Source organism: Panthera pardus, unplaced genomic scaffold, assembly GCF_024362965.1.
Source record: "Panthera pardus isolate Hobbes unplaced genomic scaffold, ASM2436296v1 HiC_scaffold_24, whole genome shotgun sequence".
In the NCBI taxonomy this organism is placed as follows: domain Eukaryota; kingdom Metazoa; phylum Chordata; class Mammalia; order Carnivora; family Felidae; genus Panthera; species Panthera pardus.
Window position 1 is genome coordinate 22,700,595 of NW_026526810.1, and position 25,115 is coordinate 22,725,709.

The 25,115-nt window shown below is 44.5% G+C and overlaps 1 protein-coding gene across 6 annotated transcripts in view; it reads right to left on the minus strand.

Moving 5' to 3' along the window:
- Nucleotides 1-8,850: 8,850 nt before the first annotated feature.
- PEAK1 (pseudopodium enriched atypical kinase 1) overlaps nt 8,851-25,115 on the minus strand; it is a 307,491-nt gene continuing 291,226 nt past the window's right edge. For all 6 annotated transcript variants that reach the window (XM_019441366.2, XM_019441368.2, XM_053888823.1 and 3 more), the window contains one exon: nt 8,851-11,349. In XM_019441366.2, the coding sequence (XP_019296911.2) occupies nt 10,186-11,349 (1,164 nt within the window). In that variant the 3' untranslated portion in view covers nt 8,851-10,185. The remainder of the gene's footprint in view (nt 11,350-25,115) is intronic.

Consider the following 25,115-nt stretch of genomic DNA (forward strand, 5'->3'; position numbering starts at 1 on the left):
GCCAAAGTTGCCTTTGGTGGCTGGTCGTCACTCGGTTGTGTTTTTCATTTCAGAAGCAGTTGGGGAGGCTCCCCCCGCCCTGGTAGGGGCCTTCGGGTGGGTGGAACCAAGGTTCACTAGTTTGACAATTTCACCCCTCCTCACCTGTGGAGCTGAGTGGGTGGTAGGAGGCAAGTGGGCTCTGGGGCTTCTCAAGCAGGAAGCTCCAGAAGGCGACCTGTGCCTCCCTCTCCTCAGCTGATGCTCTGCTCCTGGTCAGCTGGTCTATAGAAGGATCCAGGGGTCTGACTGCTCAGCCTGGCAGGCCCCTCTGGATTTGCCCCCTTCCCCATCTCCACTGTGTCTGCATCAGGAAACCTTCTGTGGCTGCCCTAGTCTCAGTTGGACTGAATGCCTGCACCACCCAGACCTATCCATTGGCACATTAACAGGCCACCAGATGAAGGCTTGGGAAGCGGTGGGGAGGAAGACTGGCTTAAGTCAGCCAGGCTAGGTTTGAGTCAGCCCTACCACTTACTGACCGTGCAGCCTTGGGCATGTTCTTTATCTACTCCGAGTTTCAATGTCTTCATCTGTTGAAAGGGAGTCACAGGGCTGTAGTGAGGATTAAATATGGGGAAGCCCGGTCCATGGCCTGTGCTCAGGGGAAGCCAGGAGCAGTTCTGTCCTGCCCTCCTCCTGGTCTGAGTCGGAATCCGAGGAGCCAGATGAGGAGAGCAGGTGGAGAAGTGGAAGCCAAGGCCTCTCCCGCAAGTGCTGACAGGAAGGGAGGAGCCGAATCTGAGGAGCAAACTGGAGATTTCAGATGGGTGAGGGGACATGTCTGATTGGAGTCACCCCAAAAGTCTCTTGGCCAGATGGGGCCCTGCGAAACAGAGAAGGACAGGAACAATGTGGGCATGGAAATTCCAGAAGCGTGTCTGATGGGGCAGCGAGGAGGCCAGCCTGGTGGGGTGGAAGCTGGCATGGGTCTGGACAGAAATGAAAGTGACTAGGTGGTGGGACCTGGGCTCTGTGGTTGGGCAGCGGGGTGGCAGCTGGAGGGTGAGGGAGGAAGGCCACAAGCTCTGGGAAGCTGGGAGGAGGAGCCAGATTGCCTAACAACAAACCTAGACCCTCATTAGGCATTTGGGACAAACAAAACCTCTCCTTTTCTCATTGGTAAAGTGGGAATAGTTCTAGAACCTCACAGGATGGTTTTGAATATAAAATTAAGCTGATTCATGGGAATCATCCCGGCTGGGTTCCTAGAGAAGACTGAGTCCTTCACCCTGGAAGGCACTGACTCCATTTTCTAGTGCATTCAACATCGTCCTTCCTTTGGGGCCTGGTGACTTTGCCCTCCAGCAGGTTCCTTGACACTTCATTCAGATAGACCCCATGAGCCTGTCCCACTGGGACACAGGCATTCTGAGGAGAAGACTCCCCTTCCAGGTGTTTAGGCTGGGACCCTCATCCACTCTGCAAGGCATGATGAATTGGCCTGAAGGTGGTTGGAGGTCAAGAGAGTGGGCAAAATCAGGGGTGCAGATGCTTGAGATGGGGTCAGTAGGGCCTCATCCCTCCAACACCATCCCTTTAAGGCCTTTCTCAGGCAATGATCAGTTTTGTCTGATCCACGAAACACTTTTCTCCCTTCCCCAGCTTCCTTCTGAATGCCCCAGGTGTGCCCTACTTTTTAACAACTCAGGCTAAAACATTTGCACTGATCCATCCTGCCAGCTAACTGTCCTGGAGGAGATGGTAGATGAGGCCTCATTCTATAGATGAGTGGAGTTCATGGAGGTTAAGAAATGTACTCAAGATCCCTTCAAACCGGGTCTCTGGCTTCCTGGAAGCAGGGAGTGATTGTAGCTAGCCCAGGGTGGTGCTGGGAGGAACACTGGTGGCCTGCCTGGTCCTGGGCTATATGGCATCCCTGGGGCCCAACATGGGCCTCCAGAGGTGCTTGCTTTATCTGCAGGATAAATGTGTGGCCCAGCAGATGGGCCTCTGGTGCCCAGGGAAAACAATTCATTCCAGACCTTGGCCCCATTCCTCCAAACTGCCCCCCCCGGCACACAGCAGCGAGCAGGTGCCTTTGCCCCTTGCTCCCCTTCCAGCTGGCACTCCCTCTGTCCTTTCAGCCTATCAGAATTGAGGCAGAGCTCCTGATGGCTTTGCCCACCACTGGGTCCCCAGCACACGGTACTTAGTGAACGAAAGAAGTCTCTACGACTGCCCCCTGGAAGCTGTCCCCTGAACCCCCACGGTCCTCCCAGTGTCCTGGCCACACACAGGTGGCAGGAATGGGATGGAGGAAGGAGTGCCTGGCCAGAAGTGGCACAGATCTGGGTTGAAATCCTGGCTCTGATTAGTTGAGTGGAAAATGGGCAGAATGGATCCATCTCATGGGGTGGTGGTGAGGATGGAGTGAACGGAGTGCACATTGACCACTGCTACTGTTTTAATGCTCTCACTCGGCTGTGGTGTGGGGAGCAAAGGTGCTGGGGGGTGGGGGAGTGGAAGATGAGCTGCAGGTCTGGAAGTTTTCACTGTCTTGACTTCTGATCCCCGGTTCTGGGACTCCAGCTCAAGTGAGAGAACTGAGTTCTGCCCTCTTGACAGACACGTGGAACCCCTCTACCCCTGGGCTTGTGGTCCCCAGAGTGCAGATTCTCCAGCAGTCCAGCACCCTTCCCAGCCCCACTCTGATTCTCAAGCCAAGACTGGTGACCAACACCACTCAGCCTTCTGGTTGCTTCCATGTACCTTCCAGATAGTACGTGTACTGTTATCCGGGATCTCCAGGAAGTCAGGGATTGTGCCCAGGCAGCCTGTTTCCATTCAGAGCTCTGCAAATTTGGGAGAACTGGATCTTGGCAACCGACTCTCTCCTGCCCCCGCTGTGTGAAATCCAATTTTTAAGTTTCAGCTATAATTGCCTTGAGCCGCTCTTAATGGCAACTTGTGATCCGCCAACTGCAGTTCTTGGCTCCTAAGGCACTAATGAAGTTCCTTCCTTTGCATAGCACAGGCTCACTTAAAATTAAGCATAATTTGCTGGGCCTTGGAGAGCAGGCAAAGAGCTCCTGGAGCGGAGGGCGCATACTCACAGCCCCAGGCACCCAGAGAGGAATGTGAACCAGTTAATCCCAGGTAGGAAAGAAATCTGGATCTGCGTTGAAAGCAGTCTGCAGGCATATGGAAACCAAAGACTCTATTCAAGTGTCTGGACAACGCAGAATCCAAGGCTGCTCTTGCGGAGGACCCACTGATGGAATATTCCCAGGGCTGGGTCCCACGCTGGGTAAAGTGATGGAGGGGCAACAGGACTTCTCTCCAGGTGCTCAAGTTGTACCAAAGGACAAAGTGATCCCAGTGGATGGACAGAATGTCCAATTTTCTCTAGCCTTGCTCCATCTCACCTGGAGTCTGGCTACAGCAACCTTGAACTGGCTCCACCATCTAGGCCCATAGCCCTGAGTCTCAGGTGGTCCACTCGTGCCAGCAGAGAATTAGACAGGAACACAAGCCTGGGGTATGCCCTCTCTGTGACCTCTCACAACCCCAACTGCCTGCTTCTTTCTCTGGCCCTCTCCCTCCCCCTGCCCCAAGAAGCCGGTATGCTGTGCTCACAGCTAGGAAGGGCAGCTCCCCAGGATCCTCCCCGGCAAGCAGGCTGAGAGTCGCAGCAGGAAGAGCTGTGTCCCTGGGGACTGTCTCTTGAGTTTTGTTGTAACCCTTCCTTCTGGGCCCAGACAACACAGAGAGAACTTCGAGGCCACACCAATGTGGGGTTGCCTCCTCAGAACACAAAACTCGAGTCTGGCAACCACTGTTTTGCAACATGCCTTAAATAGTACCTATAAATTCCAGAGTGATTGCTAGTGGAGAGGAGCAAAAACAATGGGCTACAGATAGTGTCCACTGTACAGGGTTTAGAGCTCTGAAATCTGGTCTAAATTTAGAGTCTACATGTTTGCACTTTCATCCATTCTACTCTTAATAACGTGGCAGCTGTTGCTGCCACTGCCAACTGCTGACTCTTCCCCCCCAAGCCAGGTGGCCTCTCTGCTACCAAAGTGTCGGCATATTAGCTTGTCTGCCTTTGTGAGAGTCCTGTGGATGTGTACATTAATGTACAGGTAAAGGGTATGTGAATTCTGTAGCAGATGATGCTTGATGCTGTACAAGGGCCTGCCTCTGCTCCTATTGTCTGCACAACTCTGAGATCTTCACTGAGAGGGTCAGCCAGAGTCCGGTAACCAAGCCCCTCAAAATGTAGCACAAGCCCAGGAAGGCTGTATGAGGACTGGCCACCAGGGGGCAATCTCACACAGCAGACCTGCAGACTTCAGAGAGCTCTGGGGAAAGCCCATGGTCTTCACTTTCTCTTCTGGGCCTACTTTTCTCAGGTCAGAGAGGGAATGAACAGGAAATACCATCCAGGTCAGCAGAGGATGAAGCTCCAAGAGGGCGTCTGCAACCAAACCCTCCCCAGAACATCAATATGGGAGAGTTACTGAAAAACAAGTGCTTGTCTGGTTTTTAGTGTATATTAAAACAAATTTATTTACACAGTAACATGATGCCACAGAGAACACAGCAAAGTACCACAGCAAACCAAAGGGCGGCACCACCTGGTGACAGAGGGAACCTTACGTTGGTAGATTTATACAACTAAAATGTGCAGAGGGTTAAAGCTCCAGGAAAGAGCAACAGAACAAGATTTTCAAATACAGAGTGTGGGCAGAGCCATGGGGAACTAAGGTGAGACTGGAATGAAGACTGCCATGATTCAAACGCTGAGAAGGAGGACATCTTGCTTCTGCCCTGATCTCATGCCCAAATGCCCTGCATATCAACAGAAAATCCCAACCCAGTATGTTCACGCATAACTTTCAAACTGGTGAGGGAACGGATAACCAAGTAGTACTTGGAGCAGGTTTCCTGAAGCAGTGTGGTTTATCTTTCAAAAATGCTACCCTGAAGCCATAAGGCTGTTCAACATTCAAGTTATCATGAGTGCAGACACACAGATACTTTCCACACACTATACGGGCAAAGTGGATTTTCCATAATACGATAATAATTGTAGCAAAATATAGGACTCTGTACTTCTGCTAGGTTAAAAAATTTCCAACCTCTTTTGATTCCCTGAAACTTTCTGGATTAAAAAAAAAGCATGAGGGTAAGTGGGATGGGTGAAGGTGAGAAGCTGGAAGGAGCCCAGAGGCTCTCTGGAGTGGGAAATGTAATGGGATGTCCGGAACGCAGGCCCCTGTAGCCCACTTAGGTGGGGAAGCTTGTAGCAGTGGCTGATGCAAAAACCTACTCTAATTTCAAACAGCTGCAGAGAGGGGATGTGTAACAGCTGTATAGCACCTTGTACATTCTGGGCACTTATAAATATTAAATGATGGTGATGAGTGGTAACCACCTCTGTAGGAAGGTTTATAAAAACTACTAGAATTTGTTAAGAAATCTCCCAGGAGCTCTTTAAACAAAGCTGTTGAAACTACCACATCTCTTAGAAAAGATTGCTCAGCTTTCCGAATCACACGGACATGATGAAGTTCCCAAACCGAAGTCCGGGCAATGGCCACAGTCACATCACAGGGAGAGCGGGGGCTGGCTCCTTCTCCTTAATTACTGGGAAATATCACTGTCTGTCCCAGACTTTCACCATCACCATCATCTTTTCTTTTTTTCCTAATATACAAAATGGACTTATTTTAAAAAGATAGGTGCTTTGTTTGGAGGATGGATTATTTTATCAGCCAAATACCTTGACATGGAATGTATGTGAGTTCTTCTTCTCTGGCATCTGTCATAACTCAAGCATCAGGACAAAAAGGCTTGATTTCTTTGGTATAATCTCTATCTAGGATCTTGCACTGTAGCTCCTCTGGCTTCCCTTGTGGCATCAGTTTTGGTCCATGGAATCCCGACTTTGGGCACTGCCGTAAGCACGGGCAGCTGGACTTCAGTGCACACTTCAGCAAGAGCAGCACTTGGATTTGTCTCGGCACAGCACTTTGGGCCTCTGAGAATATGAGCTTCAATGAGGTAAAACTAATAACCTGGTTTTGTGGGCAGCCATCCTGTTCACTCATTTGGCTGGACCAGAATTTTCAATCCTTATCAACTAGCGAGGGAAATAAAAAACATGTCAGAGTTGGCCTGGAGAGCCAAGTTTCTCTCTCCTTCGTCTTCAAGTATGTTTGTACTTTATTCATACATCTAGAATCATTTGGAATATAGGGGAGTATCCTAAGTACATCCCGACTTCGGGGACTGGTCTGTATTTTTTTCAGATCACTGTCGGTATAATCTAGGGAAAAATATTACTTGCAGGTTACCAGCAAAACCAGGTCAGGTTACTTCCCAGCATCAAAGTATGTTTAATTCAAACTTGGGAAGCTGAGTGCAATCTTTCCATGCCCTACTGTGTAGCAGGCCCCAAAGATCCTTCATGAAAACTTATAATGCTAGAAACTTTAAAATACAGTTTTACTTCCAGAAATATCATTAATATTTCTAGAGGTTTAGATCTCTTGGCTTAACAGTTTCCCATGGTAACAAACTTCTTCCGAGTCTGGAAGCAAAACTGGCCTCCACTTAATCTGACAATGGAAGGCTACTCAGCCTCTTCAAATCCTAACAAGCATATGTTAGGCCCCAACATCAGTAGCATGGGTGCTTGGGCCCTGTCTACCTTTACCCAGTTCATCTCCAGAGGGCAAAGCTTGGAGCCGACTGCTATAGTCCTGGCCTCCAATTCTAACTTCGTCTAGGGATTCTTTCGTTGACTCCATAGGTTGCAACTGCTCTTTGTCCCATCCTGCAGTTATTCTCCACAAATTAGCTTCTGAGCATCACGTCGGTGTACATTTACCAAAGGGGCTCTTCCTCAGGCCAGCGTGGGAGAAGTCACGTAGTCCTAGTCCTCTCCGCAGGACATGGGATTCTCTTCTTTCCAAGACTAGGTTGTCACTCTAACAAGGCACTCTGCTATACATTCAGTCTTGGTCTTTGCTACTCCCCCCATTTCCCTGTTTCTCTAGCACCAAAATGTGTCAGAGAAATTGTTCTTGCTCATGCGGCTTAAGGTAAAGTCCCAATGATGGCTTAATTGTTCAAACTCTCAATATAAATGGAAGAATCTGTAGTACAGACTTCAACAGAATAGAAAAAAATTCCAATTAATATTGAAGACAATAACTGGATGTTACTCGAGAAAACATAAAGTGCTAATACTAGTCATAAAGCAAAACTCATGTATATACAGATGTCTGAAGGTAGGATTTCTTGCCAGTTGATGAATGAATTCAAAGATTCTACTATAATTAAAATGGGACTGTAAAAAACTACTTGTGATGATATTAGACTGACTGAATTTCCTTATTCTGGAAAAATATTCCAAGGACCATCTGATGGAGAACTTCTTGTCTAGAAATACAGTTATCTTGTCTGTTCTGCTCTAACTAACACCCCTTTCCCTCTCCCTCACATTCCTCAGCCACCACTCAGAGAAAAATTAATCTAGCCACCTGCCTCTGGGAAGCCTGAGGCCCTTCTCTGACTAGTTGGCATTCATCTTTTGGCCTTCACAAATTTGAATATAAAAACAGTACTAAACAAATCTGATGTGAAGGAGGTGCTCAGTTTACCAGTGCTGAAAGATGACGGTAGTGGGGAGTGTCCATGCCTATAATACCATAGGGTTAAAATGAAGAAGACTGGATCCAAGTCAAACAGAAAAAAAATAAAATAAAATAAAAAAGAAGAGAAACGAAAGAGGATATCTAGCGAGCCAATAAGCAAATAGAGGGACCAGGGAACATTCTTCATTAAATATGAAACCTCATTAAATAGTCAACATTCAAATTTACATGGGCAAGGCACCACAAGAATGACATTGAGAAAGCGTCTCAATCTGCAAACCGTCTGGGGGAGGGGAGGGAGGACTGCTGGGGGAATGTGCTGGCCGACGTGGCCAGTGGTCTGTGTGCTGCTACTTCAGTGTATTAATTAGGCAAGGAGTTATGTGCACATGGGCTATGCTACGGTGAACTAAACACAGTCTGCCAGGCAAGGCGCAGCCAGGCCACAGGACACCGAGACAGAGCAGACTGCTGGCCTGCAGCGGCACGCCCCCTCTGTGGCCATTCCTCGGGGCAGAGCCCTGCTCTCTGGCTAGAGGAGGCCAGACCCTGTGGGCCAGTGAGTCCTTTTCCTTGGGAGAACTGTACTGCTGGCCAGGAGGACAGGGACATCCTCCCTTTGGAGCCTCACGTGTCCCATTTTCTTAAAACAAAACAAAACAAAACAAAACAAAACCAAAGAAGATCACAATAAAATACATTCTTCTCCTTTCTTGATCCTCTTTGATATAGGTGAATCATATGAAAGGCTGCTAAAAATGTTAAAAGTTTAGAAACTTCCAAAAGGCCACTAATGTGCTATCTAAGTAATACTGCACAATCAGTCTTGGCTTTTAAGGAACTCTGCGCTGGCAGAGGAGGGTCCCAGAGCTCCCTCGCCGACTAGATGCAGAGAACGTGTCCATCAACCCCGCCACAGGTTGTTCCCCTCAGAGGCCTGGCCTCTACTTCCAGCACACGTGTGTGCACCCACGTGTACACACACTCAAACCGTCTGAGTGACTCTTGGGATTTCAAGGTTGAAGTAAACAGATACTCACAGTTTTGAAGAAAACAAGCACACACATGTCACCTCCCACCCCCACACTCATCTCTTAGCGCAAACACGTATGTGCCAAGGGAAGAAGGGGAGGATTTCTGTAGAACTTGCTTCAGGTGAAGTTGCCACATAAACACTGTAATATACAGTTAAAACAATACATACAAAAATTGCACATATATTCATAGGAGAGGAGCACAGAGCCCATGTATGGTGCACAGCTCACAGGCACCCACCCCAGCATTTGAAATTGCTGCCAGCCATCCTCCAGAGCCATTTCGGAGAGTCCCAAGGAGCAATGTGCAGTGCAACTGGGAGCCAGCCTCTTCAGCAAAGGTCAGCGTTCTGAGGAGGAGGCCAGCGGTCTCATCAGTGGCCTCCTCCCCTCTCCGGCCTCTCACCAGCACACCGTGCCCTCCAAGCAGATCTCAGAGCTCAACTGACAGCCATCTCATTCACGGCTGCTGTCCACAGCATTTGGTAGACTAGTTAACACTGGCCACCGCTAGAAAGAAGCTGGCCAATTACTGCTCAGGGGAACACCGGGAGCTGGGTTCCGCCAGCGCTGGCTGTCCACGCCGACAGCTCTGACAGTAATCAAAGACAGCACTTTCAGCTATTCCCCAGGTGGCCCCTAGGGAACTGCACATGTGGAAAATCATCTCCCGGTGTCCTGCCAGCTATTTATAAGATCTGAACTGTACTCACCCTGGAGAGGCATTGGAGACACCACCTTGGGTCAGTTCTATAATGGGCCACAAGTGGTTGATAAACCCAAACTTCATTGGCAAGTGGGAACAGAGTAGAGGTGAAGGAGAATCAGGCAGTGGCAGCAGAGGGGACCGCTAGGGCCATCCTCCAGGTGGTGCGCCCACTTGCCTGTAACAAATGAAAATGCATCCATGACCCAAGGGATGGAATCTCTCCTTGTCTTTCTACTATCTGCTGGAACAAAGGCTATAGTCCCCAGAAACAAGACTGGGCTGATGCGAAGGATGGCAGTTCTGCCTGGTAAGAGTCAGTTATTGATACTTTAAAGAAGAAAAAAATCTGTTGTGAGAGCTTAGTGGATGATAGTAAGGACTGGTCAAATCTGTCTATTGCTAGTGAGAATAAATACTTGGTGTTAAAAAGACAGGTGGTCTTCAGAATTATGGAGGAGCTGGACACAGCTCAGTGAGTTCATACTAAAGGAGCTGTCCCTTCAAGGATAACGTTTTCATTTTTTACCTGCATTTGGGGACAATTAGGGTGAAAGGTGTTCCAATGGAAGGCGACTGCACGGCTGTGCAATCGAATTTCTGTGCAGTGAAGACAGACCCAGCTTCTGACTGGATCTGGAACTGTGGGTAAGCTTTCTGAGCAGACTCATTTTTCCTGGACAGGGATGGAAGGTCGGTCTCTCTTCTTTCCTTGAATTCTGTGTGAGTACTAGGAAGGGGAAGTGCATGGGCGACGTGAAGGTGAACACAAAAGACAAGCAGCAACCAGGATACACTAGCGGTGCTGCAGGGTTTTCACAATGCAGCCGAGGGAGTCTGGAGTGGCAAAGGCCAAATACTGAGCACAAAGCCAGTCCTCAAGGCTGACCCCACCCTCCCTGTCCAGGGACTTCTCAGCAAACTTGATCATCAGCAGTGTTCGCTTGATGTCTAGCCAGTTTTGGAGAAGGGCGCTCCTCTGCGCTGGGCTAGGAGAGGCCAAGAAAGTCTGGAAGAGATCCTCCCGGGGGCCCCAGAGTAGACACTGGAGGATGCCTTTGGCGTCTGAAATGAGGATCCGCTCAGAAGGGTTGGGATTGAGGAGGCAGCTGGCCAGCTGCTGTAGGCCCCGGGAATAGGGGGAGCGGAGTGGGATGCGAGGCAGGTCTGCTCGAGTGTATTCTTTCTCCTTCAGCTCTGGGTTCTCATCAAAGGGGTTGGGCAGGTGCAGCATCTCATAGATGAGGATGCCTGTCTGGAACTCATCACACTTTTTATACTGGGTGGCTGTTATGATCTCTGGAGCAAGGCGGGACTGGTCCCGGAGGATCTCAGGGTCCACCAGATGGCTCTTCTGCTTGGCCTGAGAGAAATTGCTCACTATGAGCCTTGTGGGGCAAGACGAGGTGGGGCTGGACTCTGTAGGCCCAAGGCCCTGGGTGGTTCTCCCTGGCTGGTAGTGGACAAGCAGCAGGTTCTCCAGACGAAGATCGCAGTGAGTGACATGGTAGGGTTTGAGGTGCTCAAGGCCAGAGCACAGCTGTAAGAGTAGCAGACACACTTGTCTCTCATATAAATCAGGGCTTTTCCCGTGCTGGGCCAGAGAGTCTCGCACAAAATCAGCCACGGTGAGATAGGGAACCTCTCTGGTAATGACCACAACGTGGCTTCTCTGCTTCCTGCTAATGACCCCCTGGCTTTCTTTCTGGGATGACTCTGTCTCAGAGCAGGGCTCTGGGCTTTTCCCATCAGTTTCTCCTTTTACCTCTTCTTCAGCCTCTTTCATTTCATCCTCTTCCTCTTCAGGGGCATCAGGATCCTCCCAGGGAAGCAGACGATTAGGGACTTCAGCAAGGAAATGCCCACAGTCCTGTTGGATGTTGAAATGGATAGCCAGACTCTGCCGGACGGCCAAGCTGTGATAATACTGCTGAGATTCTTTAGCTTTGCTCTTACAGATCTGAAAGAAGAAAGCAAATAACAACATAAAATGCACACTTTCATAACCAGGCTTAGATGTGTAAAGGAAGATTAATTGGAAGGTGAGTGGTTAGAAACAGTGTTATAGTGAAGTCTTCAGAAAGGGTCTTGGTAGTCCTTTGCTGAGTGACAGTAATAATGGCAATAATAACCATTTTTTATGGCTATCTACATGCTGAGCACTTTATGTGTCTTATCTCTAGTCCTTACACTAACTCTTCAAAGTAGGCTGAGAGTTTAAGAATTTAAAACAACAGGGGCACCTGAGTGGCTCAGTCGGTTAAGTGTCCGACTTCAGCTCAGGTCACGATCTCACGGTTGGTGAGTTCGAGCCCTGCGTCAGGCTCTGTGCTGACAGCTCAGAGCCTGGAGCCTGCTTCAGATTCTCTGTCTGTCCCTCCGCTGTTTGCACTCGGTCTCTCGCATTGTCTCAAAAATAAATAAAAACATTAAAAAAAATTAAAACAACAAAGAGAGCTACCAGTTTGCAAACCTAAGTCTATCTAACACCAAAGTTTGCTTTTTCTACTGTACCTTGTACCTCATCTAGAAAATAGAACAACCAAAAATAATTTTTCACTTACATTCCGTAGAGGCTAACAGCCGAGACTTATATGATAGCTCAATAAAGTGGGCCAGAATACCTTATTTTGTCACTGGTCAGGAGAGTAACACACAATTGGCCAGATAAAGTGTGGGTTTTCCTAATTTTCAATCAATGTCATTGTGCTGGTCACAATTCAGGCACTCACGGATGACTGGCAGGGTAGAAATAAAGGTTTGAGAGAATCATTGGTCTGACCTAGTCAGAGCAAAACCAACATTTCAATGGCAGGACTTTGAGTTTCATGCTTTCCCTTAACATTAGGCCTTATTGAAAGGCCATATTTAGGTAATAAGGCCTTTAAGAAAGAATTTGATTAAGGGGTTGTGGATCATGGGAGAGTTTTTTGATCACAAACACTAGGCAACAAGTTCTACATACCAAAGCAACTATTGTTATTTCTAGTCTTACAGGGTTAGAAAAGCAAAAAGTAAATGAAAGTACCCCTAAATGGACTCTGCTTATGATAGGGTGCAGAGAAGCTGACAATGGAAGACTCGGTCCCTAACACTAGTTCACAGATCATAACAGCCAGGTCAGAACAGCTTCTCCCCGAGCCTATTAACTGAGAAGTACATTTTCTATCCTTAGCAGGGATATGCTGCCATATTTCACAGGTATCTAAGCCTCCCAGCAACAGGCACTCTGAAATGTTCACACTGCCTGTTTGCTGCAGTAATACAGAAAAGAAGCAAATTTTAAAAAGGATTTTCTAGCTATTTTTATTTAAAAAGAAAAATGTACATTTTCCCGGGAGGATGCTGATGAATCTCAGTTCTGAGAAACGGCATGCTCTGATTTCCATTCAAATAGATATTAAGAAAAGTATGAAATAGGTGATGAGGATTAAAGAGTATACTTATCATGATGAAAAAACTGAAAGAAAAAAAAAGAAATGAAAAACACGAAACCCCCAAAACGGCACCTGGGTGGCAGAGTTGGTTAACTGTCCGACTTAGGCTCAGGTCATGGTCTTGCGGTCCATGGGTTTGAGCTTTGCATTGGGCTCTGTGCTGACAACTCAGAGCCTGGAGCCTACTTCGGATTCTGTCTTCCTGTTTCTCTGCCCCTCCCCCATTCCTTAAAAATAAGTGAACATTTACACAAAAACCACCCACAACAGATCAAAGGTAAAGGAATACCCATGGGAGAGGAGCATCCCTTTCTCATTCACTGTGTTTATACATATTTATTATAATGAGTGTTTTTTTTTTTTAAGTTTCTCTCTTTCTCTCCCTCTCCCTCCCTCCCTCTTCCTCCCTCCCTCTCTCTCTCTCTCTTTCTCTCGATGGGAGGGAGGGGAAGAGGTCTGAAAACAAGTTTTTTCAAGTCTTCTACCAGCTACATCATCTAGTCTTGAAGCTGAGATAACCCCAGGCAGAGTTCAAGTTCAAACATATATCTTTCAGAAAATATTATCTTTGGAAAGTTCTCAAAGTCTCAGTACACACAGTATAATATATAATTCTGTATACTCATCAATCATGGCATGAATTCTTTCTATACTGTACTGTTGGCAGTATTTCATATTTATGTGTCAGCAGGTATTTAAAAACCCTATACTTGTCATCATTTAGTTGTATAGGAGTTGGATATAGCACACAACACCATTAACCTCATTTCCAATTTTAATAATTTGCTCAACATCACATTACTGGCTGGAATGAAAGTTTAAAGTTCCCAACTCCTTGGTCTTTGAAAAGTCAATGTACCACTGAGTTTAGCTGAATGAGACTGTAGTTAAACGCTAGCAGTCATGTTATAGAAAGGGCACTCACCAATGAACTTGGCAGGCCTGGGATTTACTCCTGCCACTAACTGTGTGACCATGGGCATGTCTCTGGGTTTCAGTCTCCCTAAATAAAGGAGACAATATAAAAAAAAATCCTGTGGGAATGCAAGCTGGTGCAGCCACTCTGGAAAATAGTATGGAGGTTCCTCAAGAAACTAAAATAGAACTACCCTATGACCCAGCAATTGCACTACTAGGCATTTATCCAAGGGATACAGGTGTGCTGTTTCGAAGGGACACATGCACCCCCATGTTTATAGCAGCACTATCAACAATAGCCAAAGTATGGAAAGAGCCCAAATGTCCATCGATGGATGAATGGACAAAGAAGATGTGGTGTATATATATACAAAGGAGTATTACTTGGCCATCAAAAAGAATGAAATCTTGCCATTGCAACTACGTGGATGGAACTGGAGGCTATTATGCTAAGTGAAATTAGTCAGAGAAAGACAAAAATCGTATGACTTTACTCATATGAGGACTTTAAGAGACAAAACAGATGAACATAAGGGAAGGGAAACAAAAATAATATAAAAACAGGGAGGGGGACAAAACAGAAGAGACTCATAAATATGGAGAACAAACTGAGGGTTACTGGAACGGTTGTGGGAGGGAGGATGGGCTAAATGGGTAAGGGACACTAAGGAATCTACTCCCGAAATCATTGTTGCACTGTATGCTAACTAATTTGGATGTAAATTTAAAAAAATAAAAAATAAAATTAAAAAAAAAAATCCTGAAACCTACCTCACCAGAGCAGCTGTGAGGATTAAAGGAGACTAATTCCATAGAGTTGATCTATAAATCTCAAAGCTTCACAAATGTAACACTGATAATGACTGATAATGCAAATGTTAAAAGTGATGTAATATTATAGAATCCTCATGTTTTTCAAACAGAGAGAGCAAAACAGAAAAATGCATCTTTCTTTTTGAGTCCTGAGAGCCACCTGCCCCAGCAGTGAGACTCTCTGACCACAGGTTTGGTAGAGGGCAGTCAGAGAGGAAGAGCTAATGTCCAGGACCTCCAGGCCAGGGTCAGCCCTGACAAGCAAATCAAACTGGCAGTATGTTCTGCCCCAAGACAGGCCAATATAAGGCTCTCTTCTCTCTCAGAAGTGTTTGGTCAATCTGTAGGTTTTACTATGCTAAGCTGCACTGAAAAACACCTGCCACTCTGTGGTTTGGCATTAGAAGCAGAGAAGATATTCTCATTGTGACTCCCACTCTCCTGTTATCCTCATGGTATCTGCTGACACACACACACACACACACACACACACACACACACACACACACACTTGTATAAGATTCCCCAGAGCTGTGTGACTAGACAATGAACATGGGCACTACAAGAAGAATTTATGTTTAGTTTCACAGATCAATTTGAGATAAAGGTTCAAAGTGATTTACAAAGAAGAAATGATAAATCGCTCAACCAGTGCAGATGCTCTGAAGGAAAATGGCCTGCCTGGAGAGCCGACCTGAGCAGGTGACACTTCCTTATCTCCCCATCTTACAATATGTAGACAGGCCAAAGAATAATGGGTCACTCTAGTTTAAAGGGCAAAGGGAAAAGGGAGAAGACTGGAGCATGATAGAGGGAAACAAAATACTAGGGCTTCTAACTGGTTCATAACCGTGAAAACAGTTACAACCAAAATACAGACCAACGGAGATTTCCAAAATAGGATTTCTTATGTGATGAGTATCTCATAAATCTTTATTATGGAGCTTTGTGATGATGTTAATTTAGGTAGGAGTATTATATTATTCTATGTACCACATAGTAGCCATTTTTCAAATATTAATAACTTGACTCCTTTAGTGTTTTTAAAAAAACTCAAAATTACCTGACTTCAGATGATAAATTTCTAGTCCAAAAGTTATTTCAGAAAACAAGCTGGTCTTTCTAGAACAAATGGACAGGGTTCTTCCTGCTGGTTGTTGTTTTTACCTCCCTCTCTTATTTTCTCTATTCTACAACAAAGTGACTTCCCCTTGGCCTCCCATTTTCATTTATCTTTCTTGAAAGGAATTTACATTTCTTCCCTCAAAGGGCAGTTGGCTTGAACTGCAGGAATTTCCAAAAAGATTCCACTCCCCAAGAAGAATGATTTCCACAGGACTCTGGGCTCCCCCAAATTTTGAAACAGGAACAGAACAGGAGCTGGAATGGTCCCATATCTTCATGCAAGATTCTCTTTTTTAACGGGAGAAAAATCATCTCATATTTGTTTTGACTCCGTGGGAACAACCTATTTAAACTGCCACCAATTCTGACAGATTCTGTACTGTCCACACTTTCCGAGTGGGAAGAAAAGCTCCGCGAGAGCCCGAGCCACAGTGACACTAGAGGGAGCTGTCACATCACCATCCAGGAGTCATTTCTGGGCAAACTGCAGCCTAGCGAAGCCAGGGGGGTGACGGTTGAATCTTGTAAAATATGCCATACGTCCTCTTTCTGGACAAGTTACTGCTTCTATGAAGGTGACAACGCCAAATTCATGCAAGAGAAACGCTTTCTGTGAAAAGCACAAACAGGAAGAGGTCACCACAGTGACCCTACTGGCCTGCTTGCCCACTGAGAAGGCACACCTTCCTGAGCTACTTCTCCAGAGGAAGCCAGAAGAACATCAGAAGGGAAAGCCAGCCAGGGGTAGCTACACACCCACCAATGTGGATAACAGATTGTTGCAAAAACAAGGGCTTGTGGAGAAATTGAGTGTCTGAGTTAATAAAGATGAGTAAGGACAGACAAGGAAAAGGAAAAATATTGATTAATAGTAACTGAGCAAACAAGTATCTGATGGCTCCTTAGCACTTTCCATCTGGGAAAAATCCTGAAGCAATTTAGACAGAGCTCCAAATACAGTGGAATGGGGAACACTTTAACCACTGATAAATGACCTACTGGAAAGTGAAAGAAAACCCCATGCTTCCAGGGTCAGAGCCAAATTACCCTCTCCTGAGACCTTCCTAGACCCAGGTCAAAGCATACAATGCTTATACAACCTGATCCTAGTAGGGAAACAGCTTGATAATTGTTCCTCACATGCAACCTGAAAAGTTTAATTTCAAACATTCACTTCAATACAGGCGCTCATTTTCCGTGTTGCTCATGGCAACTGCTCTGCATACCTTTGAGTCAAGTTTGCCATTATAAAGCATTTATGTTTGTTATAATAATAATCTCAACCAAGACAGCTAACTTTTAAAAAGCAGAGTGTGGGGATGCCTGGATGGCTCAGCTGGTTAAGCGTCCGACTTCGGCTCAGGTCATGATCTTATGGTCTGTGAGCTCTTGCCCCACGTCAGGTTCTGTGCTGACAGCTCAGGGCCTGGAGCCTATTTCAGATTCTGTGCCTCCCTCTCTCTCTGACCCTCCCCCGCTTGTGCTCTGTCTCTCTCTGTCTCAAAAATAAATAAACGTTTAAAAAATTAAAAAAAAAGCAGAGTGTGGGGAGCTTTGACTGTAGAGCCCCATTAAAAGCATCTGGGAAGAAGACAGTGTATGTGTCTGATACTACTGACCCTTTCAGAATGCCCACAAAGACTGGAGCCGGTAAAGAGGATGTACATCTTGCTGTCCTTTCAATGTTGGGGAGTAGAGCAGATATCCAGTTTAAGGCAACAAAGTGGGGAGGTAGGGAAAAAGGTGGACATTTGGTAACACAGGAAGGAAATGGCTAGGGAATGAATCAGTTGTTGAAGAGAGTGGTATTATCCATTCTCCTTGAACTCTTCTTCCCAAAGGAATGCTGTTGTTTGGGGGGGGGGGGGGGCGGGGGAGGAGCCTATTCACTGTTCTATTTTCTCACTGACACACACTCTTCAGCAAACTCATGGCTTCAATCGTCTTGATATATTGCTGATTTCCACATTTGCAACCCAGACTTGTCTTGGACTTTAGACTCATCTATATAATGGCCTACTTGATTTCTCCTTGTGTCTGTTCCATACCACAGACCCTTAAACTTAGCACAACCAAACCCAAACTCTTCATCTCACCAAACCTCCTGTTTTTCCAGTACTTCCTCTCTTGGTGAATGGTGCCGTTATCTGTCCCAATTATCTGGCTAAGAAATTCACTCTGAATTTCTTCTCCATCTTCACTTCCTACATCTAATAAATTACCAATTTTAATCGATTCTGTTCCTAAATACCTTTCAAATTATCCTCTTGTCTCCATCATCGATTGCTACCATTATCACCTGCCAGGACTAGTACAAAAGATTTCCAAGTGGTTTGCCTGTCTCTCGTGTGATTCCCCTCAAACACACCTTCCACATGACCACTAGAGCCACCTTTCAAAAAATCAGATATCACTTGCCTATTTAAAATTCATAGTGGCTCCCCATTATCTTCACAGAAGAAAGTCCTGGTCTAGCTCCCTTTCCAGTCTTCTTTCTCACCCCTCTTTCACTTTTGCCATATTGAACTACCAGCAGCCAGCCCCCTGGTTTCTTCTACCTGCCAGGTGTTCTCTCTGATCGGGGCCTCTCTTCACCCCTCATCTGCCTGAGGGATTCCTACTTACCCTTTCAAAGCCATTATCATATGTCAGTTCTGTCAAGGAGAGAAAGTACTGACTACCCTAAACCTCCTTTCTGTGTTTCTTGTATATGTCTCTATTATTACAGATATCACATCTTTTTTTTGTCTGCCTTAGGAGCAGATATTTATATCAGTAGGGCCTACCACAGAGCAAGGCACATTGTGTATGCTTGATATGTCTGTACAAAATACTGAGAAAGGCTACATCTGATGTGGTGTAGCCACAAGGTTATTTACTCAGAGAAGCTAGCATATACACAGCTCTTATGAAACAGATGGAAGTTGGCAAGGTGATGGGGAGGGGGCAATGGCAGACTAATGTGAATAATGAACATTCATGACCGGACCAGGCAAATGAGTAAACTCTGAACAATGAGGGCTGTCTGCCGAGTCCAGGCTGCCCTAGAGGCTCAGTGGTTTTGCCCTGCACAAACCTACACAAAATGATAGTGCTCTTCATCATTCCATTCAATTTTCTCTCCTTTCCCCCAAAGAAAGCAATAATTACAAAATATAGGACCCTTCAAAAATATTCCACATTAGCTTTTATTTTTCCATTGATGAGCCAGTTGGCCTAGGATGCCTTCAGCCTACTTCCACTTTATCAGTAGGGAGTCTCATTTCCATCTCACACCATACATTTTACAGTGCCCCTCAGTGAACCTTCAGTGAGATGGGTATTGCAGGGAATGAATTGCAGAGGAACAAAAGTGAGAAACACTGAAGATCACACACACTATACCGTCTGTACTATATTGTCCCATTACACAAAAACACAACTGCAAATGAGAGACAGCATAAAACGAAAATCTGCAAACGTGCCATAGATATCCAGTATATGGTACAACCTTGCTCTAAGAATACAGGCTGATTACCTGTATTGACCTCAATCCTTGATCTACCTAGAAGGAGTATTGCTTTACTTGCTGTTACAGAGCTAAGATCCCCACACACTCAATGCTGTTACAAACATATTAAAAATGGATTAAGTATTTAAAATATAAATGCCATCTGGGCCCCAGGTAGTCAGCATTCCATGCTGTAGGAATCTGCTATGAGACCTGTCAGGTAGGCCAGGTAATTTATAGCTAAGGTTGCTACAAAAATATTCATCTGCCCAAGAAACCCATTTTGGAGTCTAGAGAGAAATTCAAAAAGGCAACTGTATAAGATTTTGCTATTTTATTTGTAGCATGTACCCATTAAATCTTTTGATGCTCTTACTCAGCAATGCGGATCAAAATGAAATCACTCGTGTTTCTGAGCTAGTAATTTAGGCTGAGAGAATGACACCCAGGATGTTTACATTAGAGAAACTGAAGTACAGAGTTCAATAACTGACTCAGGCCCAGATTAAGAATCAATTAATTTGAATCCCAACTTATAATTCCCAACTATGTTTTCTCACCTCATTAATGAAAGCTATGGCTTCCTTTTCCTCCTAGACAATTCATTTTGATTCCAGATTTACACGAGTACACCAAACCCTTCCTTCCTAAACCAATTCCCAGTTGAGACTCTTAGGAATTTCTGTATGCATTCAGTCCTGAAATGAAGTGGGCACTGACCTATGATGGCTATGGGTGTGTATAGCTGGCCACTGGTCAATGGCTCTCTGTGAAGTTTCAATGTTGAACATATTTGTACTGAAGGATGAAAGTGGAAGTGTTTCCCCTCTATACTTCTTTCCTTATTACTAAGCCAGTAATTAATTGCCTGTGTCTATAGTCTGAACTAGTTGTAAATTCCTACCAGTTATTCCTGTTAATGCTTTTTCATTTAGTGTCTTGCTTTCTCAGCATCCACCCAAATGAGATAAACAGAGACTCTGTGGAGTCAAAATGCAATAAAGGATGCTGGTGTCCACAGTTCACCTCCACTTATTACAAGCTTCTAACAAGATTCTTGGCATTGGTAAAAGAAAGGAAGCAGGGGCGCCTGGGTGGCTCAGTCAGTTAAGTGGCCAACTTTGGCTCAGGTCATGATCTCACAGTTTGTGGGTTTGAGCCCCTCATTGGGCCCTGTGCTGACAGCTCAGAGCCTGGAGCCTGCTTCGGATTCTGTGTCTCCCTCTTTCTCTGCCCCTCCCCAGCTCACTCTCTGTCTCACTCTCTCTTAAAAATAAATAAACATTAAAAAAAAAATTAAAAATAAATAAATAGAACATTTAAAAAAACGGAAGGAAGCAGCTCACAGTTGTAACAGGGGCATGCACATCTTCATGGGGCTCTGTGAGCTTGTTCCTTGAGAACAAAGACTTAGATTCCTTTACAAAGAGAAGATACATACTACCCCAAATTTGGAACTGTTGGAAAAATAAGACAGAATTTTATACTTTTTGCTTATGTGAGATTTTTATCATCTTCCCCAAAGTAATTTCATCCAAATTTCTTATGTGGCCTCACATAACAGCATTTATTATAAAAAGACCTCAGAAAAGCAGTGAAAAAGAATGTCCCATTGAGACTGAGTCATAATTTTACCAACTGGCCATTCTGCTTATAGGTAAAGAGCTGTCATTTGTCCATTCAGGGATAACACTGAGGAATAGCAGGGCCAGTCCACTACTCAGGTATCATTATGATAGGATAGGTTCCATGTAGGAGTCAGGAAGCAGCCTGCCATGGAGCTGGTGACCCTATGCAACTATAATTATTATCCTCTGGCTTCAGTTTCCGCCTGTGTATGATGATGAATGATGAGTGCTGGCTCTTCTAAAGTTGACTTGAGTCTACTTTGGGGATTATGTGTTTAGTCAGTGGCTACCCAGATTCTCTGAAAGGAGGAAAACACAAGGTAGATTTTATTTAGAGCAGGGAAGTTTTAAGTTCATGCTTAAATTTATGTTAAGTTTTATTTAGAGAGCAGGGAAGTTAAGGGCTGGAGGCCAGCCAATACACAGCCCACAGAGACAAGTCCGATTTGCTGGGTGGCGGCTCACCAAATGGTGATGAGGGGATGAAAGGAGACATGAAAGAAACAGAAATAGAAGTTGAAGGTTAAATATTGTCTGGGCATCAATTTGGCCTTTCCTTCACCAAAACACTTAAAAAAGTAGGCTGTGCTCACTGCCTCCCTGTTCCGTACTCTAACTGGCTGCATCTGGTATCTGCTCCCACTATTATTGAGATTGTATTTTCTTAAAGTTTACCAGAGATTGCCTTTTCCTTATGCTGCTCAAGCTTTTTGCAATTCTGGACTCTGACTGGTGGTGGGTCCTTGCTCTTTGCTACTTCTTCTCCTGTGTTTCTGTTTGGGTCACTTAGATGTGTAGACCTTTTCTTGATGTTATAGACTCTGCCACTATAACAGCATACATTCCCCAAAGTTTGAACTAAATCAAGTCTACGAGAAGACTGGGTAACCATATTTCTAGTCTTGATCTCCCTTTTGAGTACCAAACCTACATTTTTGTCTGGCTACAGCATTTCTCTAGCACTGGATGTCCTAGAGGCATGCTCCACAAAGAGCTCATCTTCTGGCTTTTCTGACTTATATTTCAGTTGATGGCACCCTCCTCCTGGGGCTGTCTCTCATCCTACAGCCAGCCTTTCACCAGACATGGTCCTACCAACCGTTTCAGCTCTTTTACCACCTGCCCCTTCTTTCCCACTGTCCAGTGGCTCATTATTACTTACCTGGACTACTGCAATAGCATCATGACTGGCTTCCTTTCTGGACTCTTCTATCATAGTTTTCTTCCAAAATCATTTCACCATGGTTTTTTTTCCCCCCCAAATCATTGATATTATATTATTCCCCTGTTTAAAAATCCTTAGTGGCTTCCCATAAAACACGAAATAAACTTGGGGCACCTGGGTGGCTCAGTCGGTTAAGCCTCCGACTTTGGCTCAGGTCATTATCTCGCTGTTCGTGAGTTTCAGCCCTGTGTCGGGCTCTGTGCTGACAGCTCAAAGCCTGGAGCCTGCTTCAGATTCTGTCTCCCTTTCTCTCTGCCCTTCTGCTGCTCACGCTCTATCTCTCTCAAAAATAAATAAACATTAAAAAAACCCCACAAAAATAAAGTCTAACTTTTTGAACTCATCATTCAAAGCTCTAATGTGGTCCCAAATCTTTCCATAGCCAAATTTTTCAATATTCTCTTCCTGCACTGTGGACAAAAAAGGCCGTATTTTATTGGCCCTGTGATAATGTTAACAATGACTTATTTCATTCATTAATTGTCATTCATCTTTACATTTCTGCATACCACTCTGAACCTTCATTATAATTTATCTTGTTTAAGAGTTATTTATGCCTTTGTCTTTCCCACTGGAATATAAGCTCCTTGAGGGTGAGGCTTTGTTTTGTTCACATGTATTTCTATAAATCCACACAGATATCACAATTTTTTATACAGTAAATATTTGCCAAAAGGTCAAGAAATATTTATTGAATGCCCATTATGTACACTATACTATTTCGGATAGAATATAATGCTATCTAATGCTAAATGCTAAAGCTACCTGGGGTGCTTGTTAACAATGCAGTTTCCCAGGCCTCACTTCCAGAGATTCTGATTCTGCAGGTATGGGATGCGGCTGAGGAAAGTGTATATATATATATTTAAATTTATTTATTTATTCTGAGACAGAGAGAGAGAGAGAGAGAGAGAGAGACAGACAGAGTGAATGGGGAAGTGGCAGAGAGAGAGAAGGGAAGAGAGAGAATCCCAAGCAGACTTTGCACTTCAGTGCAGAGCCTAATGTGGGGCTTGAACTCATGAACTGCAAGATCATGACCTGAGCCGAAATCAAAAGTTGTATTCCTAACTGCCTGAGCCACCTGGGCAGCCCTGACAAAAGTATATTTCTAATGAGGACCCCTGGGTGATACAGAAATAGGTCACCTGTAGATGACAGTGCTATTCCCAGAAGTGCAGTCCAGACAGAGGAACTAGTGTGTGTAGGGCTGGGTGGCATGATAGAAGAACTACTCGTGATTTGTGCTAGAGGATGCAACTATAGGGATGAATAACTAGGGGTGTCTGCCTTCAAGGACTCAGTGTCAAATGATCTAAAATCTCCAATTCCTTGTTTTTTTTTTTTTAATCAAAAAGACATTATGCCACCATTAAAAAACAAAACGAAATCAAAATCACCTATAATTATCACCACTCTAACAGGAATTATTTGCATATTACCATTTTGTAAGTCAGTTTTTAAAAAGTTATGATCATACTATTTGGTATTCTGTTATTTTCATGTGACATTTTACAAAAACTGTTTTTCATGATTTTTTTAGAGTCTTCATAATTACCATTTAATGGCCACAAAGACTCCATTGGGCATTGTCATAATTTATTAAATTGTTTCCTTAATATCAGACACCCAGTTTGTTTTCAATTTTTGGCAGTGCTAAAAATCTTGAGGATGCTAGCATTTAGTAGTTTTCTCTCCTAATTTTAAGTAAAAATGTTTACATCTTTGAAGTAATGAGAAATAAAACATGTAAGGGCAGAACTTACCTAAATATACTCAGACCAGTGCCTACTTTTAAAGAAGAATAAAGAGTGGTCTAAAAAATGTTGAGCAGTTAACTTTTCAGTATTGTTAATAATAATGCATTATTGTATATGTATAGTCTGGAAAGGGGTTCCACTACATAAAAACATATGCATTAGAACAATCTTATGAGGGGGTGCCTGGGTGGCTCAGTTGGGTAAGTGTCCAACTTTGGCTCAGGTCATGATCTTGTGGTTCGTGAGTTTGAGCCCCACATCAGGCTCTGTGCTGACAGCTCAGAGCCTGGAACCTGCTTCAGATTCTGTGTCTCCCTCTCTCTCTGCCCCTACTCAGCTTGCACTCTGTCTCTCTCAAAAATAAACATTAAGAAAAGAACACTCTTATGAGGTAGGTAGAGCAGGTAGTATCCATTCATGTGAAAACCATGACTTACTTGGGGATACACAGAGACTGATTCTGACCCATGTCAGCTAACTCCAAATTGACTTTTCTCTATTATGTGTTGTGATAATAGCAATTTACTTAAGACAAATACAACTAATAAAACTATTCACACTGAATGAAAAACAGAATAAAGCTATGGAATGAATTGTGTCCTCCCTATATTTCTATGTTGAAACCCTAACTCCTAATATGACATATTCTTTCCCCCATTTTAACCCCCATATGAGGACACAGTGAGAAGGTAGCTGTCTACAAGCCAGGAAGAGAGTCCTCCAGTCTCCAAAGCTGGGAGAAAATAAATTTCTGTTTAGCCATCCAGTCAGTTTTGTTATGGCAGCCTGAGCAGACTACGATTTTTGTACTGAGAAGTAGAGTACCACTGTAACAAATACCCAAAACTGTAGAAGCAGCTTTGGAATTGGGTAGAAGCTGGAAGAGTTTTGAGATTCATGACAGAAAAAGCCTAGATAATCATGAAGAGACTACTGTTAGAAATATGAACATTAAGAGTGATTCTGGTGAGGAATCAGACAGAAATGAGGAACATGCTATCAGAAACTGGACAAATTATAAAATGACAGAGAACTTGGCTAAAATGTTCTAGAATTTTGTGGATAGCAGAACTTGTGAACAATGAAACTGTATATTTAGCTGAGATTTCTAAGCAAAGTGGTCAAGCAGCAGCTTATTTCCTCCTAACTGCTTACAGTAAAAACGCAAAAAGGGAGAGAGAAGTTGAAGAAAGAATTGTTAAGCAAAAAGGAACCAAGACTTTAAGATTTGGATAATTCTCAGCCTATCCATACTGCAACAAACAAGAAAGCTAGTTCTAAAAGGAATACTAAGGGGTGTGACTGAATAACCATTTTTCTAAAGAGATCA